General features: G+C 44.8%; 1 protein-coding gene across 2 annotated transcripts in view; it reads right to left on the bottom strand.

Moving 5' to 3' along the window:
- The window catches only part of CWF19L2 (CWF19 like cell cycle control factor 2), a 164,409-nt gene that overhangs the window by 14,894 nt on the left and 123,986 nt on the right, over nt 1–25,529 (bottom strand). For both annotated transcript variants that reach the window (XM_045018576.1, XM_045018566.1), the window contains exons 13-16: nt 19,601–19,813; nt 18,261–18,377; nt 2,108–2,263; nt 450–530 (exon numbers count right to left, since the gene is read on the bottom strand). In XM_045018576.1, coding sequence (XP_044874511.1) covers nt 450–530; nt 2,108–2,263; nt 18,261–18,377; nt 19,601–19,813 — 567 coding nt within the window. The remainder of the gene's footprint in view (nt 1–449; nt 531–2,107; nt 2,264–18,260; nt 18,378–19,600; nt 19,814–25,529) is intronic.

The raw sequence follows: 25,529 nt of genomic DNA, 5'->3' as shown, positions 1-25,529 counted from the left end.
CTTTTAAAAATAGGGTTGATATTTATACCTGACATCTCCACAATATGTACTTTAACAGGACAGTAGTCCATACTGGGCACACACAAAAATTAAACCACATTTTTTCTGGCCCAGTAACCAACCTCCCTTAGGTTCTCCTTTCAATTTTTTAAATTGTTTACAATGATATAGTGCCGGAAATTGCCTGCAGCCAGCAATTTGATCTCAGTCAGTACTTTGAGTCCAATCTAATGCCTACTGGAATCAATGGTAATCTTTTCATTGACTTAAATGGATGTTGGACCAGGCTGCTAATACCCACCATGTCTTCATCATCTGTGTTTATTCCATGGGACTTGATCCTCTCACCTAATTGGTCTGTCTCTCTCTCTCGCTCTCTGAGATACACAATGATTTAGAGGTTGACTGATCATACAAACATTTAATGTTAAATGAGCGTAAGTACTTACAGACTTCCTGACATCTTTTGAAGAAAGATCAATCAACTTCTTGTTCATGGACCACTCTTCATCAGATTCCAGGATAGCTTTCTGTAAAAGCATTGTATCTAAATATGAAAACAGCCCCTCACATAGCAAAGTAACTTTTTAATGAAATAAAGTACATTTTGAGGTATACTATGCAATTTGAATACCAATAATTTCTCTGCTAAGGAAGTAGCTTTATTTTTGGCAACATTTCTGCAATTTTCAGAATGTAAATGTTTTATAGAAATAGTGGGTAATGTTCACATTTTCATTTAATTCTGTTTTTTTTTTTACTTCTTTAGTTTTAGAACCACAACCTAACTTCTGCCTAACAAATGATCTTTAACAAGAACTTTCAATTTAATAGAGAATAAAAAAGTAATGGGTCACACATTCCTAACACCATGCAAACTAAAAGCCACTTATGAGTTCATTAAATTTTACTGTTCTTTTCTGCAGTAGAATCCAACTTAGAAGGCTACTAGCATTCAAAGACTTTTAATGCTACGCATCTGCTCTCGTAGTATGGAAATGGAATCTACTGCACCTACATTTTAAATGTCAGTTGCCAGGTATTTTAATAGTGGAAACACCTGAAAGATAATGAAAGTTATGTTCAAATAGCTCTGTATTAGATCTTGTGCATTACTTTCCTTTTAGTGTTTAAAGGGAAAGGTTTAATAGCATCTAGTTTGATATTTAATGAAACCAAATAGATGAAAAATCTCACATGTGGTGAAAGCAAGTTACTGTGTCTGCATTAGTCAGACTGACTGTTACACATTGTTGGAAACAAAACAAAATGTGATTTCATTCCAGGGGAACTAAAAAAAAACTCAAGAAGCAAGTCACTATCCATGTTTGCAGGCACAGAGGACTCCATATGCTGTTTATTGCTGTGGGAAGTAGACTCTTGATGAGCCCATGGGGACCACCTCCTCTGGTATGGAGGAAGAAGAGAGCACAGCCAGGCACTGGAGCTGCTACTATGCACATTCACTGCCTATTGCTCCCCACAGAGCTGGGACACAGGCAGTGTGGAGGCTAAGGCAGCCCCTGAGTTGCAGCAGCAGACGTGGAGCAGCTTTGCTGGCACTCTGCAGTGTGAAATGGAGAAGTAGTGTTCCTTCCACACCTGCCCAGATGACCTCTCTAGTGCTGAGTCCACTTCCTCAGTCTGGGTGATGAGCATAGGGTTTGGCCCTAATAGAATACATAGATACATCTATGGTATAAATTCCCACACGTTAAAATGTTTGAAAATTCTTTCCTCTTTTACTTACCTGCTAAGACCCAAGTTCTGGGTTTTGAGTTTCTCCTGCATGAATTAATGATATTGCAAACCCTTAGAGCCCTGCAAGGAATTCAGTTTCTTGTGGAATCTAACAGAGTGTCAGATATTAGAACCCTGCACAGAGAAGAACAGCTCTTCCATTGGCTCACCTGTGTGAAGAGAAGTTCAAACCCTGCTATAGTTCCTGAAGTGGGGTTAATAGGACCCAGCTATTCTAACACCAAGGGTTATACCTTGATAGGCAAAAAAATGATGTGTTTTTCAACAGCTGTACTCAAGAAATCAGAAATAAAAGTAATATGAGAAAGCCATTGAACTGACTGAAGGTTAACCACTTTTTAAATACCTTAAAGTAGATGGGAGCCATATCCCCCAGTTCTTTTGGGAGAGGAATGCATTCATATACCATATGATATCGTTTCTTTATACTCATGTTTGTCTCTAGGAAGACACAATCCAATTCTTTAGCTTCAAACATCTTTACCAAGGCCTTTCTGAACATCTGTAAGAGAAAAAGATTATAAATGGAAATGTTTAAAGCCCCCCAAACTCTAGAGCTAAAAGCTCGAGTCTTTCACAAAGAACAACACTGATGCATGGTATGGAGAAACTAATCCCAGGAATGAACAGCCAGAATGACTCAAAGGACTGAGACTACTACACAATTAAGTATACAGAGCACTAGACTGGCACTCAGGAGACCTCAGTTCTCTTCCCAGATTGGCCATTGGCCTGTGGGGTAACCATGGACAAGTCATTTCATCTCTCTATGCATCAGCTTCCCCATCGGTAAAATAGGGATAATTATATTTGTCGCCTTTGAAAAGCGCTTTGGGATCTACAGATAAAAATCACTCCATAAGAGCTGGGGATCACTATTCAATACTCTTAGCTGGCAACGCCAGGGACAGAAATCCATTTGCCTCGTAAACTAGTACTAAATTGGGAGGGGGGTGTGGGCATTATCTTTCATTATGTGCTATGGGCTTGCAATTGGCATGTCTCCTGCACTGGGGCTTGAAGGGGGCCTGTGTAGGGCTGTTTAAGGTGGCCCAATGCCTGTTCCAGGGAAGTTATTCCCCGGCCTGCTGCAGGGCTTTTACAGCTCCTGTATACTATCGAAGCTGCATACAGCAGCCAGAGCGTGGGTGACAAACTCACTTCTTTTTTAAGACAGTTCAATAGTGAGTGAAACTTTCTCTCCTCAGTCCAGTGACAAAGCATTTTACTGTTCAGATCTAGTCACATAAGATACTCTTAACTGATCCAGATACTTTTTAATGGTTGCTCTGGAATAGACAAATACTTTCCTTCATTGGTCTTATCCACACAGTTGCTTGCAGTAGAGTTTTTGTGTGTGGGGAGGGGAGTCAAATAGTCTCTAGTTTATGCCTTTCTCCATATTACATTTACTACCAAGACCTGGGACAAAAGAGTTCCTTAGAGTGTGAAACTGCAGAATGGCCTAATTCCTCTTTTTTTTTTTTTTAATTAAACCAAAAGCAGAAAAATGAAAAGTAAAAATGAAACAGAAGTAGCTTAGTGTTTTCCATCAAAAATCTTGACGCCTCATCCTTTCAAAATACATAACTAGCGCACTACAAATCACAACAAGTTTCTGCCCAAATTTGTCAAACTACAGGGTTACATTTAGAAAGGAGCAGAATAAACTGTAAGCATGAGAAGGAGCCTTTCATGCTATTTTCAAACTCAGCCTTTTCATCATTAACTAGCCCTAGAATGTCAGGCTGAGTATCACCAGTAGGTGATTGGGTTCTTCCTCTCAGTTATTTTTTTCCTCTAGTTGATGACAGACGACTGTAAAATTATTTGGAAGATATTTGAATAAAGGCCATGTGAAACTTCCCCCTCCCTTTGCTTCCCAACTCATCATTAATTCTCTATAAAGGCATAACTTCCTTGTAGCTGCTGTGACAAGGCTACTGAGGCAGGCCAGGTGTTGCGAAATAAGAATACTGGTGTGAGGATGCCCAAGTGGCAATGGCATTTAAAATAAATATCGATATCTTCCCTTCCCTGGCCAATAGCTCCAAGAATTACAAAGTAATCACTGCTTTTTGTTACATCATGCCAAGTTTCTGAGTAAAATTTAATTTAACAGTTGATGCCTCAGAAAACGCCACCTTCAATGCCACCACATTGCTCCCTCTGCACTTGCATTAATGCCACATTCCTCCACAGGAATTATGGGGAGCATTAAACCAAAAACCAGGCGTGATACTACTGTCTTACCACTACCATCCAACAATACTAAACACTAATACTAATACTAAACATTCTAAAAGCTCAAAAGATCTTCAGATACAGTTTATATTGAGTAACAGCCAGTCTACCATTTCTTAGTATACTCTTAGTATATTTAGTACACTGTTTATTCAAATTCTGAAAGGCCTAAAAAACACCATGTAACTCAAGACAGTGAAAAACAGTTCACAACAGCATACAACAGAACACAGCATATGCTCAGATGCAGAGCATTGTAATAAATTACCATAGTATAAGCAAAGGTTTACACACTTTTATATTATTTAAATGATTTTTATACATACACTGCTTTGGCAACTGGACATGTGACAAATTAAATAGAAGGCCATCATAAGAAAAACTAACCAGCAATGATAATTAGCCAAAAGATGTGACTTGCAGAGCAGTATGAACATCAATAAATTATTTATAAATATTTAAAATATAATCAAAGTATCTGGCCAGTTTATTTTATTTTTTTGTTTTTCCCCAAACAATAGCAGTGTAAAATATTGCCTTTGGGTCAGACCTTACTCTTATTGTAGTCAATGGGAATCTTTACACTGAATTTAATTGGAGTTGGATGGAGCTCCAAAGCCCCTCTGGGTTTGATTCTTATATCAACCCGAACATTTTAAACCTCTCTATCGTTGTATATTCCACAATTTACAATGAGAGGTGACCACACTGGTTGGGATAAAGAAAGATTTTTTTTGTTCCATCTTTCAAACTGGACACTGCCCCCCCTTTTTAATATATTTTAAAAGTTGAGCCTTTTCTCCACATTTATGCACAATTCTACACCCTGTAGTTCTCGATGAGATCAGAGGTGACTAAACAGCAAGAAAGGTCATTCTCGTGGTATTTTTGTCCCATCCATTAAAAGGAAGTACAAGAAAGCCTTCTCTCTCAATATTTCCTGACAACATTTCGACATGGGACTGGCTAGTTTAGCTGAGATCTGGCTTAAGAATCCAAATCTTTAGGATTCTTACCTAGAATAAACTTTTGAAGTTTACCCATCATTAAATTATAGTCACAGATGCAATATTTTCTGCTCTCAAAACCAGGCAGTATAATGGGATGGGATGTTAGATGGGATGGGATCTGAGTTACTACCGAGAATTCTTTCCTGGGCACTGGTTGGCGAGTCTTGCCCACATGCTCAGGGTTTAACTGATCGCCATATTTGGGGTCGGGAAGGAATTTTCCTCCAGGGCAGATTGGCAAAGGCCCTGGAGGTTTTTCGCCTTCCTCTGCAGCATGGGGCATGGGTCACTTGCTGGAGGATTCTCTGCACCTTGAGGTCTTTAAACCACGATTTGAGGACTTCAATAACTCAGACATAGGTTAGAGGTTTATTACAGGAGTGGGTGGGTGAGATTGGTCAGACTAGATGATCATAATGGTCCCTTCTGACCTTAAAGTCTATGAGAGTTACAATACATATTCTATCAGCACTGCACTTTTTAATGTTAGGACACTGATCCTATCAGATGTAGAATTCAGAAGCAATTTAAAACCTGCTTATTTTATTTCCAGGGGAGTTTTGCCAGAGTAAGGACAGCCAGGTTTGGCTCAGGTTTAAGTTTGGTAGCAGGGAATGCTCACTTTTAAACTCTAACATTCTCTGGGCCCCAGATGGGAAAATACTGCTATGCAGTCTCAGAATTACTGAGTCTGTATGTGATGATTAAGATGACTCTGCTCCCATTCAGCCCCAGGCCAGTGAGCATCTGGAGAGTTCCTCCATTGGGCTACAAATTGATATGCAAAAAATAATGGTTACTTACCTTTTGTAACTGTTGTTCTTCGAGATGTGTTGTTCACGTCCATTCCACATTAGGTGCGCGTGCGTCGCGTGCACGAGCGTCGGAAACTTTTTCCGTTAGCGGCTCCCGGCGGGTCGGAGGGGCCGCCGCCAAAGTGGCACCACTGCGCTGTGAATATATACCCCCGCTGGCCTGACCCCCTCCAGTTCCTTCTTGCCGGCGACTCCGACGGAGCGGTAGGAGGGTGAGTGGTGGAATGGATGTGAAAAACACATCTCGAAGAACAACAGTTACAAAAGGTAAGTAACCGTTCTTTCTTCTTCGAGTGCTTGTTCACGCCCATTCCACATTAGGTGAATCACAAGCTTACCCTTGGAGGAGGGTAGGAGTCATGAAACAATAGACTGGAGGACCGCCCTGCCAACTGCCGCGTCCTCCCGTGCCTGCTGGTTGACTGCGTAGTGGGTCGTAAAGGTGTGCACCAATGACCAGGTGGCTGCCCTGCAGATGTCCTGGACTGGGACCTGTGCCAGGAAGGCTGTGGAAGCTGCCTGCGCTCTGGTCGAGTGGGCCGTGACCGCCGGACACCAGCGAGGTCATAACACACCTGAACGCAGTCCGTAATCCACAACGAGATTTGCTGTGTCGACACTGGACTGCCCCTCATCCTCTCAGCCAAGGCCACGAATAGCTGTGTAGACTTACGAAAGGGTTTGGTGCGCTCCAAGTAGAATGCCAACGCTTGGCGGACATCTAGGGTGTGCAGGCTGTAGTGACTTGGGTCCGTATGAGGTTTTGGAAAAAACACCGGCAGGCAAATGTGCTGACCCAGATAGAATTGTGAGACCACCTTTGGGAGGAACTTAGGGTGTGGGCGGAGCTGCACCTTATCTCTATGAAACACAGTATATGGTGGCTCTGAGGTGAGATCCCTCAGCTCCGATACCCTTCTGGCCGAGGTGATCGCCACCAGGAATGCCACCTTCCAGGAAAGGTGGAGGAGGTAGCAAGGGGCTCAAACGGGGGTCCCATGTGCTTAGAAAGGACTAAGTTGAGATTCCATGGAGGAACCGGGGGGCGTGAGTAAGGGAACACCCTTTCCAGACATTTGAGGAATCGTCCCACTGTTGGGTGGGAGAAAACCAAGTTACCTAAAAACCCTGGGTGAAAGGCAGAAATAGCCGCCAGGATGGGGCCAGCCCTAGCTGCTTAAGGTGTAGAAGGTACTCCAGAATGGTCGGAACTGGGGCCTGGAGCGGTTGCACCTGTTGTGACGCGCACCAGCACAAGATCCTCTTCCACTTGGCCAAGTAAGTCGCCCTGGTAGAGGGTTTCCTACTGCCAAGTAAAACCTGCTGCGCAGGAAGGGAGCACTGGCTCTCCAAAGCACTTAACCACGCAGCTTCCATGCTGTCAGATGCAGCGATTTCAGGTGGGGTGGAGAAGCCGACCACCCTCCGTCCTGTGTAATGAGGTCCTAGTGTAGGGGGCAGGGATATCGGGGCCTCCACCGACAGCTCCAGGAGCATGGTGAACCAATGCTGGCGGGCCCATGCCGGCCTTGTATACTAGGGGGATAGGGGGAAAAGCGTATTTCAGTTCCCATCCCCACCGGATCGCAGAAATGTGGGCACTGGGTGTTGTCCTTGGTAGCGAACAGGTCCACCCGAGGAAACCCCCACCTCCGGAAGAGCGAAAGTATGATGTCCATTTTGAGCATCCACTTGTGCATGCAGTAGGACCTGCTGAGGTGGTCCACCAGCTCGTTCTGCTCCCCCGGGAGATACACTGCCTCGAGGTGAATGGCATGGGCTATGCAGAAGTTCCAGAGAAGAAGAGCTTTGTTGCAAAGCGGGGAGGAGCGGGCTACGCCCTGCTTGTTTATATAAAACATGGTGGTCATATTGTCTGTCAGAACTGTCATGCTGTGACCACTGAGAGTGGCGTGAAAGGTCTAGCATGCTAAATTACCTGCCCTGAGCTCCTTCACGTTGATATGGAGCGATTGCTCCTCCCTGACCACAAGCCCTGAGTTCTGAGATTCCCCAGGTGAGCTCCCCATCCAAGGTCTGACGCATCTGTTACCAGCGTCAAGTCCAGCTGTTGTGCGGCAAAGGGAATCCCCATACAAACTTCGGTCTGGGACTGCCACCACCTCAATGAGTCCAGCACGTCCCCCGGAGCTGTTCCTATCAAGTCCAGGGGGTCCCTGCCAGGGCGGTATACACGGGCGAGCCAAGCCTTCAGAGTTCTGAGTCTCAGTCTGGCATGCTTGACCACATGTGTGCAAGCTGCCATGTGGCCTAGCAGTCACAGGCAACATCTGGCCGTCGTAGTGGGGAACTGACACAATGAGTTCACTGCTTGCTGGATGGTCCGGAATCGTGATTCTGGAAGGCTCGCTCTTGCTTGAACCACGTCTAGGACCGCCCCTATGAACTACGCTCTCTGTGTTGGGACGAGAGTGGACTTGGGAACGTTGACCAGGAGCCCCAGCCTGCGGAATAGACTCAGTGCCGTCTGTACGTGAGTCCGAACCTCTTCTTCGGACCGACCCACCAGGATCCAGTTGTCGAGGTACGGGTAAACTCGAATCCTTTGTCTCTGCAAGCATGCTGCCACCACCTGCCATGCATTTTGTGAATACTCGTGGGGCCACAGCAAGGCCAAATGGTAGAACCGCGAACTGGTAGTGTTCCTGGTTCACGGTGAAGCGCAGAAATCAGCAATGCGCTGGGTGGAAGGCGATATGAAAGTACGCGTCTTTCATGTCGAGGGCAGTGTACCAGTCTCCCGGATCCAGGGAGGGGATGATGGTACCCAGAGAGACCATGCGGAACTGGGTCTTGACCAGGAACTTGTTGAGCCCGCACAGGTCTAGGATGGGATGAAGACCCTCCTTGGCCTTGGGGATGAGGAAGTAGTGGGAGTAGAACCCTTTTCCCCTTAAGTCTAAGGGCACTATCTATACTGCCCCCGCCTCTAGGAGCGAGTGAACCTCCTTTTCTAGGAGATGCTCGTGAGAAGGGTCCCTGAAAAGGGACGGGGAAGAAGGGTGTGAGGTAGGCAGGGAGGAAAACTGTAGCATATACCAGCTTTGCATCATGTGTAACACCCAACAGTCCAACGTAATGCTGGACCACGCACGGGAGAAGCGGGACAGGCGGTTGAGGAAGTACAGGGATGGATCCAGTGGATGATCTAGTACGCTGTCCTCGAGCGCACCTTCAAAAGCCTGGCTTAGAGCCTGGCTGAGGCTTATGTTGGCCTTGGTTCTGGCCAGGCTTATTGGAATTGTTGTTATTAGAGTGCCGCTTCCTGTTGTCTCCGCCCCGCCTGCGGTAAGGCTCCTGCCGAGGACGAGGCTGGTACTGATGGAGAGGAAGGGGTTGCAGCTTAAAGGGCTTCCTCTGAGTTGCCGTGGTATGCATACCCAGTGACTTGAGTGTGGCTCTAGAGTCTTGAAGGCTATGTAGCTTCGAATCAGTTTGGTCCGAGAAAAGTCCGGACCCTTTGAATGGAAGACCTTGGATCGAATTCTGGAACTCAGGCGGTAAACCTGACTCCTGAAGCCACGCTGAGCGCCGCATGACCACGCCTGAAGCTATTGTCCTGGCCGCCGCGTCTGCCGAGTCCAGGGATGCTTGGAGGCAGGTTTTCGCTACGGCCTTGCCGTCCTTCACTAGGGCCATGAACTCCTGTTGGGAGCCCCACGGGAGGTTGTCCTTAAACTTCCCCACCGCCGCCCAGGAGTTGAAGTTATGCCTGTTGAGGATGGCCTGTTGGTTAGCAATCTTCAACTGGAGGCCCCCGGACGAATACACCTTCCTGCCAAACAGGTCCAGGCATTTTGCTTCCTTGGCCTTGGGGGCCGGGGCTTGTTGCCTATGGCGCTCTCTCTCATTTACCGCCGAGACTACCAGTGAACGTGGGCTCGGGTGACAGAATAGGAAGTCGTAACCTTTTGATGGGGCGAAGTACTTGCGCTCCACACCTTTGGCCGTTGGTGTGCTGGATGCTGGAGTCTGCCATAAAGTTGTGTAATTAGACTGAATGCTCTTAATGAGCGAGAGCGCTATTCTGGAAGGACCTTCTGGGCTCAGAATGTCCACCATGGGGTCTTCCTGCTCCACCATCTCCTCGGCTTGCAACCCCAAGTTATGGGCCACCTTACAAAGCAGTTCTTGGTGGGCCTTATGGTCTAATGGCGGAGGTTCTGACACTGCTGTGCCTGCCACTGCTTCATCCGGGGATGACGAAGAGGTTAGCAGCTGCTCAGCTTCCTCTTGCTGGTCCCCCCGGTCCTCCTCTCTCAGGGAAGGGGCTTCCGGCTCGAGCCAGGGCCGATGGTCCTGGGACAGCTCCGGGTACGGTGCTGGACTTTCCTGTCTCTCGCTTGGCGAGGCTGCAGGCGGCTTGGATACCTGTGCTTCCCTTATAGGGGAGCGTCGGTGCGGGGACCAGGATCTCTGTACCAAATAGCTGGCCCTAGAGGGAGCACCTTGACGCTGGTGGTAGGCCCATGGGGTCCAGTAGGGCCAGTGTCCTGGTAGTCCCCATTGTGGTAGCCAGCCAGTTTGTTGTTCCCTGCTGTCTGGGGCCCGTTGTGGGTAGCTGTATCAGCCCGAGTCGGCGCCGGACTCCAATGACGCCGAGCGCGAGTGCCACGGTGGTGCCGTTAATCTGTGCCTGCGGGAGGCTGATGATCGGCTTCTGGCTGACTGGGACTGGTACCGCTGCTCTCTGGACCGGGACCGGTGCCGGTGTTCCCAAGACCAGAACCAATGCCTTCTGGGTGCCTTCGGCGACTCCCAGCTCGAGTCCTGCTGGTGCCAGTCTTAGGGGGGCACCAGGGAGCACCTTATGTCCTGCACTGACCCTGTGCGTTGACTCATCTCCGGTACCAAGACTTCCATCTGAGTCAAGGGTAGCTGGGAGTCCTCGGACTCAGAGCTCGACCGGGAGCGGTGCCAGGACGGTGACCTTGAATGGCTCACCATTGCCGGCTTTCCCCTCGACGGCACCCTGGGTCGCGGTGCCAGAGGCTTCTCCCTAGCCGAGAGGGGGCTCGTCACTGACAATCCGATGAGGTCTTTTTCAGCCTCAAAGGTGTCAGGCGTAGAGGGCTGATTTATCGTGCCCTCGAGCCCTGCGTCCGCACTGAGCTCACTCATAGCTGGACTCGGTGGGACTTGAGGAGCCGGTGCCACCGGTGCTGGAGTAGGTGCAGCATCCTTTCCACTCTCCCCTGTGTCCGGGGCCTGAGATGGCACCTGTCTCTTTTGCGGAGAGCTTCCGTGCCCCTCCTTTGGCCTTGCCTTGGGCCATATCGGGGAGGATGAGCGGTGCCGGGGCCTATTTTGTCGTTCCGAGGCCGACGGCTTATGATGCTTGGCCAGTACCGGGCGTCTTGACAACTCCGGGGTGCTCCGCACCGAGGAGGCTGAGGCCGGCGTCGGGCATTCTGAGCCCGGTGGCTGCAGCGCAGCCTCCATCAACAGCTGCCTTAAACGGAAGTCTCTCTCTTTCTTTGTCCTCAGCTTAAAGGCCTTACACATCTTGCACCTCTCTGTTTGGTGAGCTTCCCCCAGGCAATGTAGACAGGAGTCGTGGGGCTCACTAATGGGCATAGGCTTGCGGCACGTGGTGCAAGCCTTAAATCTATGGGCCTGCGGCATGCCCCGCAGCCCCGGGCAGGTGCCGGAGTCCTCCAAGCACCTAATCTATTAAGAGTTCAGCAACAATGAAAATGCTAACTGATAACTGACTGATAACAGCTATGCAACACTAAGGCTAAGGGAATTGCTTCTCTTAGGAGAGCAAGAGGTTGTTCCAAGGCTGTCACGGACGGTAAGAAGGAACTAGAGGGGGTCGGGCCAGCGGGGGTATATATGCACAGCGCAGTGGCGCCACTCTGGCGGGAGCCGACGCTCGTGCACGCAACACGCGCACATCTAATGTGGAATGGACATGAACAAGCACTTGAAGAAGAAAGTCACTTGTATGGATGGTCATGAAAAATAAATAGCTGTGAATGTTATAAGTGTCACTCCAGTGGGTCACTTGAATAAAAATTTTGGAATGTTTTTGCAGTAATTGCTCATTCCTAGTGTTGTACATCACTTTTATGTATAACAAATGCTCTCTCTTTTGCTACGCTGTATTATCCACGCACTGAACTCAAGATGCCTTTATAACAGACCCAATTCAGTAGCATCTGCAAACTTGACACACTTGCTTTCACTGTAATCATCCTAGTGTTAAGACAAAAAATAAAATAGCAACAATAGTTCTAACTACTACAGAACTCCACGACTAATCACTGTGTAGCATAGGTAGTCTTTGTTTCCTCTGCTGTAACACAAATATAATCTATGGACCTATTGTTGCAAGGCCTGTACCCTGGGATTGGAGTTCTGATTTGTTGAAAGTGAAAAAAATAACTGTTTTAACCTGGTTCAATACCCCTCCCTACAGTCACCAATCTGTTCTGAGCGGACCCAATCACTGGGGCCCACATGCTTCCAAGCCAAATGGCTCTGGGTAGAGTCTCGTCACTGTTTTTAGCTCTGGGTCCTTAGCTCACACTACTGGGCTCAGACCTCTTATCTCTTGGAACCACCCAGTTGCCCTAGACGAGAGGTTCTCAAACTTCATTGCATCGTGACCTCCTTTTAACAACAAAAATTACTACACGACCCCAGGATGGGGACTGAAGCCTGAGCCCGCCTGAGCCCTGCCGCCTGGGTGGGGAAGGGCCAAACCCCGAATCCTGCTGTCCCGGGTGGGGGGACTTGTAACCTGAGCACCGCTTTATAAAAAAAAAAAATGTAAAAAAACATTGGGGTGTGGGATCTGGCCAGGACTTAGGGTGCGGGAGGGAGCTCAGGGTTGGGGGTGCAGGGTCTGGGAGGAAGTTAGGGTGCAGGAGCAGGCTGGGGTGCAGGGTCTGGCCAGGAGTCAGGGAGTGGGAGGGGGCTCAGGGCTAGAGCAGGGGTTGGGGTGTGGAGCTCTTACCTGGGGTGGCTCCCGTTTGGTGCGAGGGCTGCAGATGGGGATGGGAGGGCTGCAGGAGTCAGGGAGGGCAGGGAGCTGTGTGTGTGTGAGGGGGTGCAGGAGTCAGGGCAGAGGGCTGGGACTGTGAGGGTGCCTTTGCTCCGCCCTGCCCTGACTCCACCCTCTTCCCCAAGGCCCTGCCCCTGCCTCTTCTCCACCTCCTCTCCCAAGCGCGGTGTGGCCCCGCTGTTCCCCCGCCCTCCTGGAGCGCGCGGAGCGTCAGCAAACAGCTGTTCAGTGGCGGGGGCCGTGCTGGGAGGGGTGGGAAGGTGCAGGAACATGGCGCGTTCGGGGGAGGAGGGAGCTTGGTGGCTGGTGGGTTCGGAGCCTGCAGCAGGAGCCGGCAGGACCAAGGTTCTGCCTCCACAGCTGCCCGGCCCTGGGGTCCTCTGTTGTTGGTGAGCCCCATGCCAGGTCACCCTATGTTTCACTGTAAATCTGCCTCTGATTTTAATGTATTTTGTTTTACAGTATTTAACTCCCCACATGGACACTCTTAGTTCACAGTAAGAGTGCCCTCGGACTGTTTACCTTAGTCACTTTAAAATGTATTAAGCTAAGCTGCAGAAAAACACTTTTAACACACAGTTAACTGTCCCCATAAAGAGCTAGCACAGAGTAAGTAATGTGCTGTAAATTCACACCCTTAGCGCACACTAACTTCCCCATGTAGAAAAGCCCTAAAAGTCTAAAATATATGTCCATTTATTCTCCCTCATCATCCTCATAAACATCCTCCTCTCATCTATCTTTAATCAAGATATATTCACCAGCTGTTCCAGAGATCATTCCTAAACTATTCAATTTCTCAGCATGTACCCTATTTCCAATAGCAGGATTATTCCACAGCTATTGGCATGAAGGGAATCACACTCCTTCCATAGCTGATATCAAACTAAACGTCTAGTTTTTTCTTCCAAAAAAGGTTTTTTAAGCCAATTTTTGCTCTCACAAACTTTCTTCTGAACATATGAAATGTTTAACAAAGCTTCTCCATTTCCCATTCCCTAGTCATGTAGGGATTTTTTTAAATATGTAAATGATCTAGATCTGATGAACTGCCAAGTTTAAGAGCCTCTAACCTTTTTATACCCATTACAAGTGTTATTTTCACACTGCTCCAATGCATTCTCAGATGTTGATTTGTAGACTAAAGCAGGAGTTCTCAAACTTTTCTTTCTTTCTAAGGCTCCCCCAACATGCTATAAAAATTCCATAGCCCACCTGTGCCACAAAAACTGTTGTTGGTTTTTTTGCATATGAAATAGATTAAAAGCCAGGGCTGAAGTTAGGGGGTAGCAAGCAGGGCAATTGCCTGGGGCCCCATGCCACAAGGGTGCCCCATGAAGCTAAGCTGCTCAGGCTTTGGCTTCAGCCCCGGGCAGCAGGGCTTTGGATTAAACTTTCTGCCCTGGGCCCCTGCGAGCCTAACGGCAGCTCTGCTCTCTGGTTTATTCTGGTGGACCCCCTGGTTGAGAACCGCTGGACTAAAGAAAGAAAATCCCTCTTATTTTTCTATCTTTGGTTCCTGACTTGTCACTATTTCTTGAAAATACACAAGCTTTTAGTTAGCTATTACACTGAAGCACATACTATACATATATATACACACAAACATAGTAATCGTGTTAGCTGAGTTACTTTGTTTTACAGTATTTAAACTTTTGCTCTATTTTTCTTTTTTTCCCCCTTTGCCATGTTGATTTTACTTCCTATTTGAGATTTAATCTTTCAAGGAATTTACACTATATTTCTTTCTTTCATTTCCTTCCCTGTTTAGCAAAAGTCCAATTTAATAGATGACACTATGGCTGAATTATGTCAACTTTGTCCAATTCCATCTTAAGCTATTTTTTCTTTGCCAATATGTGATTATTAAAAAAAAAACAAAAAAAAAAAAACCCAACTATTGCTTTTTGTTCATACTCACTAAGGTTTTGCAGATCTGACATTCACCTCCCTCTAATTGTATCACATGTAATTGCATTCCTAATCTGAATGTGTAATTACTGTGATTGCATACACATATCAGGGAATTCTATATGTCAAAGACTAATTTTCTGCACAATCACATATCCCCCCAAACACCTTTTTATATCTCTTACAGGGTTGTTTGCAGTCAATTCATTCATATCCAGAATAGTCTGCATAATCTAGTAATTCATCTGAGTTACAGCATGCAAGGATAGGGTACTGGCAGTTTTGAGTACCATCATTATTTGTTAAACAAGACCAGTGTGTTCGGCATGAGGGAAGACCCAGAAGTGGACACAGTGACTGCCTCCAGAACCTTACATAAATAGAAACATAGAACACGAGAGAATAACTGAAAGTTGAAGCTAGACAAATTCAGACTGGAAGTAAATAAGGCACATATTTTTTAACAAGGAGAGTAGTCAACCACTGGAATTTACCACGCGTGGTGGTGCATTCTCCATCATTGATAATTTTTAGATCAAGATTGGATTATTATTATTATTATTTTTAAAGAGATGTGCTCTAGGAATTATTCTGAAATTCTATGGCCTGTGTTATGCAGAAGGTCAGACTAGGTGATCTATGGTCCCCTTCTGGCTTTGGAATCTAGGAACGTAACTGATTTTTTTTTAAACTGTTAGTCTTGGTCCCACGTTGTCTTTTGTGTCTCTTATTTGCTACTTGCAGCACTTTTTTTTTTTCTTCAAATGACATTTTAAGGTCTTTGGAGCAAGAAGCCTGTGTTATTTCTACAGCACATAGTACAGTAACTCTTCAATTAATGTTGCCCCGGTTAACGTTGTTTCATTATTAGGTTGCTGGTCTATTAGAGAACATACTCTTTTAAAGTCCTGCAATGTTCCCTTATAATGTTGTTTGGCTCACCCCACTTGGCACTCCTGCCGAGGAGTGGGGTGGGGACACGGGGGCTTGCCTGCTCCCTGGCTGGAACGCCTGGGCAGAGTGAGGCAAGCCCCTGCGCCCTGACCCGGCGACACCCCTGCCTCAACCAAGCTTCACAATCATCATTGGTGAATACAGTATTAAATTGTTTGTTTGAAATTATTTAAAATGTATACTGTATATATTTATAATGTCTTTTGTCTGTCAAAAAAAATTTCCCAGGAACCCTGTTTACATTAATTCTTATGGGGAAAATGGCTTCACTTAACATCGTTTCGCTTAAAGTAGCATTTTTTTCAAGAACATAACTAGGACATTAAATGAGGAGTTACTATATAATAGAATCCCATCCTGATTAGGACATTTGGGTGATTTGATAATACAAACAACATACAATAAATGGCAACCACCTCTGCTGTGCCTACTTCCAGTGGGCTTTCATTAGATGATTTGCTGCTGTGTTGAAAAACAGATGAAAAATACAGCTGTTAACACTCCTACAGCTATGAGTCACTTTTTTCCTCACAGTCTTTTGTCCTTTAGTTCTTGGGCCTTAAAATTCCACCTGTCAGTCAGGTATGGGATGTCGGTTTTACAGGATACCCAGGCCACTGAATGGAAGTTTCTCTGAATTAAAGCAAATCTCCGACAAGACAAGTTAAGTTACATGTTAAGGTGCCAAGGCTGTTTGCTATGGATTTCTTAGTGGATGGCCTTTGAGCTACGTCATTACATTTCATAAAATCTCTTTCTACATTTGGTCATGTCTGCTTTGACCCTTTGCTTCGAAGATCTTTAACAAAGAAAGAGCAAGAGCGCAGCTGGGCAGCAGGCTATCAAGGGTCACGCATTTGCGCAGCCACAAGGGCTTGAACTGGAGAGGAGAGAGGTAGGGGGCATGCAGGGCTGCGGTGAGGAGAGGAGCTTCTCCCCCACCCTGGAGCTGCTCTGGCAGGGAGAGTTGCCTCTCCCCCAGCCCCAGCCCTCTCCCCTGGCCCTGGTCCTGGAGTTGCCACGGTGAGGCGCTCTCCCCTGGCCCTGGGGCTGCTGCGGTGGGGAGGCGCCTCTCCCCTGGCCCCAGGCAGTGGCAGCGAGAGAGGGTGGGGGTGAGTCCTCTCTCCCTGCCACAGACCCGGGGCAGCCTGCACCCCAAACCCCTCATCCCCAGACCCACCCCAGACCCTCCCAACACCCCCGCACCCCAACCCTCTGCTCCAGATCTGAGCCCCCTCCAACACCCCAAACCCCTCATCCCTGGCCCCACCCCAGAGTCCGCACCCCCAGCCAGAGCCATCAATCCCTGCACCCTAACCCTATGCCCCAGCCCTAGGCCCCCCTCCCACAGTCTGAACCCCTCAGCTCCACCCCCGCTACACATCGCCTCCATATTGATGCACATAACAAAATTCATTCTGCACACGGATGTAAAAAATTAGAGGGAGCATTGAAAAATATTATATTGTCCATTTTTTGGCATTTTTGACCATTGAAGTCAGAGTGAAGAAATGACTAGTTCAGTCACTCTCTTCTGAAGTCTTGATCTTTCCCATATTTGCTGGCCAGATGCCTTTAACTGAAAAACTTCCTGGACAAGATTAATCAGGACTGTAAATATGTTTAATGTTTTGAAGAGATATCAGAAACTAGGCCTACAACAAGCTAGATCAAAGGAATAAGATAATGAGAAACACACAATGTGAAATCCTGTTAACCAGGATTGGCAAACTGGTGAACCATTTGGCTTTCCAGCTCTTGACACAATTAATGCCCAATTTATCCATAAAAGCCAGCAGAGAATATAAGAATCTGAAAAACTGGCACAACCATATATTACAATATATATCATAACTAGGCACCTATTCAAGTAATATTGAGATAAGACATTTTGGTCACAAAAACTGGTAACATGAAATCTGATGGTGCACATTTTTTTTAAAATTCGTGTACAGCTCATCATTGTACCAGTATGTGAGTGTTATTCAAAGGTTTAAAAGGGCAACTAATGTAAAACTGAGCCCAATGAACAATAAAGTAGAAGCCGAAAGAAGGGCAAAGTAAAAATAACTCGAGATCATGTGAAAGAGAGAGGACAAAAAGATCAAACAGATTAATTAACTCAAACAGAAAGACCATGAGTAACATTTTCAGAAGCACTTAGGTCTCACTGACTTTCATTGAGACTTAACTGCTTACATCACTCTGATGCTTTTGAAAATGTTATCCCTTACACTAGCACTTGAGGACAACTAGCGAACCCTGGTGTATTTAGCTAGGAAGGAATTCCATACCTGGGGGCGGGGGAGGGGTGTCCCTGAAGTGAAATAGTTCTGTCCACAGCCAGAACCAGCTCAAACCTTGGAACGGAAAGCAAGGAAAACCCAGGCAACCTCAAAAGCCCCCAAGGGCTATGGAACTGAAGCAACAGTCACTTACAATAAGTATATTAATATATTAATCAAATCATTACAAAGTGGCTAGAAAATGAGCTATCTTCACAGCTGTAATAAGTAGCAGTGCTTTGCTGACCTGGACTTCCTCCCAGATGTCTTCATCCAGAAGCGTTGCAGCAGTGTAGTGCTGCAAAGGGGCTATCACGCAGTGGCCTTCAGTAAGAGACTGATAGTTCGGCAAGGATAAGTATACCTAGACAAAAACATTTTCACTCCCAATCACAAAAATACTCATTACTTTCGAATGTCAAAAAACATTTTAATCCAGCTAAAGATGAACAAGGGATTTTACTAAAATTTAATCTAATAAAAGCAGTTGTCCTCTTCCAACAATGTTTAAAGCAAGAAAATCATATTTAAGCCGATTTAAATTAAACAAACAGTAGGCTTCTGGAAGTCAGTTAAGCTGATGAACATTGTGACTGAGCTTCTTAGCTTCTTTTGGGCCAGATCCTGAAAAGCCCTGAGCCACCACAACCCCAAAATCATCAATAGGAGAGGAGGGTGCTAAGTAACTTAGACTGGGCCCTTTGCATATCATATTTATTTTGCTAAAACAATACTAGTAGTATTGAGACAATGTGGTACCAGCATTTCTACTAAGAGTGCGTCTACACTACCCACTGGATCAGAGGGTAGTGATCGATCGGGGATCGATTTATCGCGTCTAGTGACATGCAAAAGTCAAATTCATGCTAACCTGATTCAATCTATACTGTGTAGCTGTAAAGTAATCCAACTGTAACTTTCTGAACAGCAGTTATAGCTGTCTTTGGATCTATACTCACACACCACAGGTAGCTGTGTGCGCGCGGTGGGAGAGGGGATAAAGGATGCAATTATACTACTTTCTGAATTATACTTGACTCCTTAACTGCTTCTAATTCCTTCCTACCCAAAGTGAACTTTTTTCTTCTTATATATTCTAGGGTGACCAAAAGTCCTGATTTATTGGGATCGTCCCAATATTAGGGGCTTTGCCTTGTATATGCAACCTATTCCCTCTCCTTCCCCCATCCCAATTTTTCACAGTTGCTATCTGGTCACCCTAATCTATTCACGCTGAACCCCATTTGGTCTTTTGCATATTCATCTACCTTCTGTAATCTATGTGTTCAGCTCTTTTATCATTGTTTCAGTGCCCTTGAGGATTTTCCATAGATATCAAGGTCATCTGCAAATTTGAAGAGGATCAAGTTCTGAGAATTAACTTCATCATGCAAGACAGATTCATAATATTTTATCTCACCCTTCAGGAATTTTCCTTTCTGTTTAATTGGAAGGGCCAGGAAAATAACATGTGAATCAATAAATCATGCCAAAGAAGCAATTTTATTTTTAATCTCAGGAAATTCTAGCACTAAATTGCCTTCCTTTATTTTTTTCCATGCTCATGTCAAATTGCTACTTTCTTACCTTGATGCCAATTGCAATAATAAGATGTTTTGGAAGTTCAGGGCTATCAAAGCAATATGGGCACTTCTCCATACGTGCAACAAGCTGATGATGTTCATAGATTGCTTTTCTTCTGTGCCTTTCGTCTTCTTCTCCACTCCGCTCCCCCTTAGCTGCTTTGGAAACAAACATGTCATCCAGTGTGTAGTACTCTCGATCAGTTTTTTCTGCAAACTAAAAAGAGAGAAAGAAAATATATATATGTGTACAAATGAATAGAAAAGAACTAGAATTATGTAGGCCATTCTAGCATTCTTTATTTAACCAGAAAGGTATGGTATCTAGTCTCTAAGGTGACACAAGGACTCCTTGTTCTTTTTGCTGATACAGACTAACATGGCTACCACTCTGAAACCAGCAACAGCAGTTTCTCCTTTCACATGGCTTCTTCCAGACACATAATTATGAGATGCTTGGGTCAACTGGCAGCAATCATGTGATACCCATGACAAGATAAAGTAGCAAAAATACAGCTGAATGCTATAAACAAGCAGAATATAATATCACATTCCTTTTCAAGATAAACTTCTGTCTGGAGCTGAAAATATCTAGTCTGATATCTTGAATTTACATAGATTAAATTTAAATTAATATACAAACTTCATCCAGTACTTTTTGATAATTTTGACCTTTGGAAGCTTTTATTTAATATCCGTTGTGATTCCCAAATGTACCTAAAATGGGACACATGTCCAAAACTGTAAATATAAACAGTTTTCCCTATAATTTTTTTTCATGGTAATTTTTTTTTAAAATATCTTTTTCACAGAACAAATACCATTGAGTTTTACTTGACATTAATCACCTGTACGTTCTCTCTAATTTTACATCATGGTACATAAATGTGATATGGATATTGTTTCTGTTAAAAAAAAATGTTTTGGCACCTTTTAAAAATAATTCTTACCACTGGAGTAATAACTACACATAGAAAACATGTTTTTGTTATTTACATGCACTTTCTTTATGCTGAATGAGAGAATACATTCAAACAGATTTTATTAGTACTCTCTTTTCCTTCTACTACCAACAGTGCTCATAAAATCATCTGTCCTGAAATACACGACTCTATTGCTAGCATTCATATTTTGCACATACGCACCTATGCTAATTCTCATTACCAATTAACAGTATTTAGCTCACTTATGTAAAAATGTTATTTTCAGTCTCAATTTTTATTCTTCCTTGCAAGCAACTATTGCAAACATGGATTCGCTAGCCTAATTTAACCTAAATAAAAATATACTCTCTCTACACACAGACATTTTATATACACATTATCTGATTCTAGGTGGAAAAAACTGAAAGCTTTTAAGTCATTAGGCCATAAACTGTAAAATTGTAGTTGACTCCCCAGTACATAAAACGAAAGCCGTCAAAGTGTTGGATTCCCTGCAGAGTGATGTCTGAAAGTTTGTGGTATCTAGGTTTCAGCGTGGTTTCCATAGAAACCACACAGATGCGCCTCTAAATTTTTCAAATAAATTACAGCAAAAATCCCTATAATTTGTGTGCACCACATTTAGTACTGATCAGAGTGTGCACTGCACCATCTATACAACTAATCCTATTTATCTTTACAATATATTTACAATATTATATAAAAATATCATTTGCATTATCTTTAGAATTATAATATTTCTGCAAATAATTTCCCCTTTTTTCTTTTTTTTTTTCTTTTTTTTGTGCAATGGAGAAACTTCTTGTGGGATTTCTTTTAAATTCTTAAAATCAAGAACTTCTCTATTAAGGTATTACTTCTATATTTTTAAAAAATGCTATAATGCTGTGTTAGTCTTTTGTTATTGATTCTGTCATGCCTGCACAGTGGTGGTATACATTCCTTTCTGACTTCCCATGTACTGCCCTCTGTACCATACAACGATCCTGATTTAAAATGTATAATTAGCAAAGATTTGTTATGAATGCATTATAAATACTTTCCCATAAAACTTTTCATTTCACATTTTAAAAAAATGTGATGTGCTGCTCTCTTAGATTCCAAGGATTTTATTTTCAATAATACATGTTTTTCAATAAAAAGTGTTCAAAAGAAGGGACTTTACAATACTGAAGATTTATCTGTTATTTCATAATTTGCCATGGCACACTAAGTCAATTAATTTCTAAAAGAAAAGATGAAAAATAGAAGAGAGGGGCCAGGTTAAAAAAAGCACAACAACACAAAAAATAAGTATTTTTGGCCACCATCAATAAAAACAGATGATTTATTGATCTGGTTACAGAAATTTAATAGAAAGAGGAGCTTTCTTGTTAGGTCTCTGTGACCCTAAGAACCTCTTTATGCCAACCAGCAAAGGGCACATTCAATGCAGTTTGGTCAGAATATTTAGTCAGTGATGTGAGGTATCGTATCTAAATTGATCATGAATATCATTGCATAACGTATGTATGGATGGGTTGCATATAAAAAGTTATGTATGTATACTGGAAATATGTACTTAAAACATGTTGTGGAGGCAGCTGATAAACAAGCCTGCCCTAGGGTTGACAGACATCCAATTTTTGACTGGAACGCTCAGTCAAAAAGGGACCCTGGCAGCTCCGGTCAGCACAGCTGACTGGGCTGCTAAAAATCCAGGTGGCCACAGCGCCAGTAGGGCAGGCAGGCAGGCAGGCTCTGTACCCGTCTCCTGGGAAGTGGTGACATGTCCCTCCAGCTCCTAGGCAGAGGGGCAGTCAGTGGGCTCTGTGTGCTGCCCCCGCCCACAAGCTCTAGCCAAGTGCCAGGAACTGTGGCCAATGGGAGCTGCAGAGGTGGCGCCTGTGAGCGGTGCCCCCTGGCCACTCCTCTGCCCAGGAGCTGGCGGGACATGTCTCCGTTTCCTGGGAGCCGCTTGAGGTCAGCTGCCACCCAGAGCCCGCACCCTGAATCCCCTCCTGCACCCCAACCCCCTGCCCCAGCCCGGAGCCCCCTCCCACACTCTGAACCCCTCAGCATCCCAACCCGGCACCCCCTCCTGCACCCCAAACCTTTCATCCCAGGACCCACCTCAGAGCCTGCACCCCCAGCAGGAGCCCTCACCCCCTCCCGCAGCCCAATGAAAATGAGCGAGTGAGCAAGAGTGGGGGAGAACAAGTGACGGAGGGAGGGGATGGAGTGAGCAGGGGTGAGACCTCAGATGGGGCGGGGCCTCAGGGAAGGGGTGGGGAAGAGGGTGGGGCAAGGGTATTCAGTTTTCTGCAATTAAATAGTTGGCAACCCTAAGTCTGCCCTTGTCATAAACAGATAGTTAAGGGTTAAGGTCTCTTTTACCTATAAAGGGTTAACATGCAGTACCTGATGACCACCTGACCAGAGGACCAATCAGAGACAAGATAATTTCAAATCTCTGTGGAGGGAAGCCTTTGTCTGTGTTCTTTGTTAGAGAGTTCTCTTTTTGGATCTAAGAGAGGCCAGTCATGTCTCCAAGTTCTCCTGGAGTAGTTTCTATTATTCAATAGTGAGTATTAATTAGAAAGGCGGATTAGTCTTATAATTTGATTCCTACATTTGCAATTGTGTGTTGCTGAAGGAATTTCTTTAATTCTGTACTGTTATTGCTTTTACTGAAAAAGAAAGGAGGGGGGATTCTCTCCAGAGATTGATAAGTTTAGACCTGTATATTGTTCCATCTTGGTTACAGAGACAGTGACTTTCTTTTTTATTCTTTAATAAATTCTTTTCTATTAAGGACTTGGTTGGTCTTTCCTTGGGTGGATTCTCAGGGAAAGAGGAGGAGGGAGGTATCCCTCTGTAGTTAGATCCCGGTGTCTCTCCTAGGAAAAGGGAGGGGGGAGGAAGCAGGGGGGAATGGTTTATTTCTCCTGGGTGTAAGAACTCCATGGATTTGGGGCTCTTGGGATCCCCAAGGATTTTGGGGAAGGACTATGTCCCAATCCACGTACCTGATTGGGTGGTGGCAGCTTTACCAGATCTAAACTAGGATTTTAGTTTAGAAGAAGGATTCATGCAGGTCCCCATATTGGAACCCAACAGCTGTAAGTGGGGGTGAGACCTATGACAGCCCTAGACAAAGGAATATGGATTTACCTGCATGAATCAAGTTAGCAGACAGGTAACAAAACAGCATGGCTTGATTACAAGCAGAACAATGAAAGCTGATCAAGAAAGCAAACTGAGCAGAGGATAAAGAATGGGCTTGGTGCCTGCATCCTCAAGAACAAGTAACAGTGGAAAAGGAACTTTGTCTGGTTTTACTTTTCAAAGAATACATTTCAAAGGTTTTGGGGATATAAAAAGGAAGAAAGGGGACTCCTTATGCATCATAACTTCAGAGACAAAGGAATCATCACCCACCGATTCTGAGAACGGTGGATCCTCCTTCATAAAGGGCTGGTAACTTGATGTAAGTCACAAAGTTGCTTATGCAAAGATTGTATCTTACTGAAGTTAAGCTTTAGTGACTAAAAATTGTTATTTTTGTTTTGTTTGTGATCGTAACTTTCTTGTGTTGCTTAATATCACTTAAATCTATGTTCTTTATTAATAAACATTCTTGTTTTATTATAAATTCAACTAAGTGCTTTATATTGAGGTATAGTGTGCATCTTCAGCTAAACTAACAGGCTGGTATGTCTCTTTAGAGGCAGACTTGGTCATTTCTGTGAGTGTGCAATGATAGGGATTGGAATCCACAGAGACCCCACTCTGGCAATCTCGGGTTCACTGAATGTTACCTGAAAGACAGGTGTTAGATTGGCATAGTCTTGAGGAATTTGCTGCCAAGGCAAGGAGGCTGGAGCATCAGGGCGCTGACACAGTTTAAGTTCCAGCTTTACTGGAGCAAAGGGGTACCACAGTGGCTTACAGTCCTGGGCATCCTGAAGAGTGTCACAGTCTCTGACTCTGTATTTAATAAGTGATGCTATACTGCTACAGTATGTTAATCGGCAATACTTTTATGCTAAACTTCGGTTGCTTCTAGAAACAATTCACTGCAACTTTCACCTTGAATAACTGTAATGATTTCTTGCATCGAAATGGCAAGACAAAGAATATAGAAAGTGCACTCTACAGCACAGTTTGGTTCTGAGACTACTGTATTTCAGAACCGTAGCAGCCTTGTCCATCATCAGTTTTGCATAGAATTCATATGACATAGAATTCAAGAACAGCTAAGAGACTTAATACAGCAAACGCCCAACTGTAATAAATTGTGATATATATATTAGACTACCAGTGCGGCAGGACAGATGTTAATGGGAGGTATTTTGTTCAATGGGCATAATAAATCAGCTTCCAGTATGTATTCATTACATCCCTCTTTCTTGTCATATTGAAAAGTGACCTTGCAAGAATTTAGAAAAATAAACAAGTTTAGAGATATAACCAAATAACCAGGTAAGAGATTCATCCCTTGAATGACTGAAAACATATCTGCCACTAAACATCTAAATGCGCCCGCGTCCTGGCTGGCAGTCAAGCATCTGCTGAAATGCCGCCGAATTTCAGCGGCATTTCGGCAGCGACGCCTCTCAATGATGCTGCTTGCTGCCGAAATTCGGTGGCATTTCGGCAGCGACACCTCTTGATGACGCCGCTTGCTGCCGACAAGCGATGTCATCGAGAGGCGTCACCGCTGAAATGCTGTCGAATTTCGGCGGCATTTTGGCAGATACTCGACCGCTGCCATGGTCCTTCGTCTGGCGCCCGCCAGACGAAAAGGTTGGGGACCACTGCTCTATAGGAAATAAAATATAAACAGCTTCCCAACATAAGCATCTTAGGAGGAAAAACAATACAGGCTCATTTGGTTGTTAATTTACCAAATGTCCCTTTTGCTTGGAGCACTGTGGCACCTAGATGTAAAGTTACATTTTGTACAATTTCTTGGCAAACCACCTTAAATGTGTTGTACAAATGATG

This window comes from Mauremys mutica, chromosome 1 (assembly GCF_020497125.1).
Source record: "Mauremys mutica isolate MM-2020 ecotype Southern chromosome 1, ASM2049712v1, whole genome shotgun sequence".
Lineage (NCBI taxonomy): Eukaryota > Metazoa > Chordata > Testudines > Geoemydidae > Mauremys > Mauremys mutica.
This window is presented reverse-complemented; position numbering and strand designations above follow the sequence as displayed.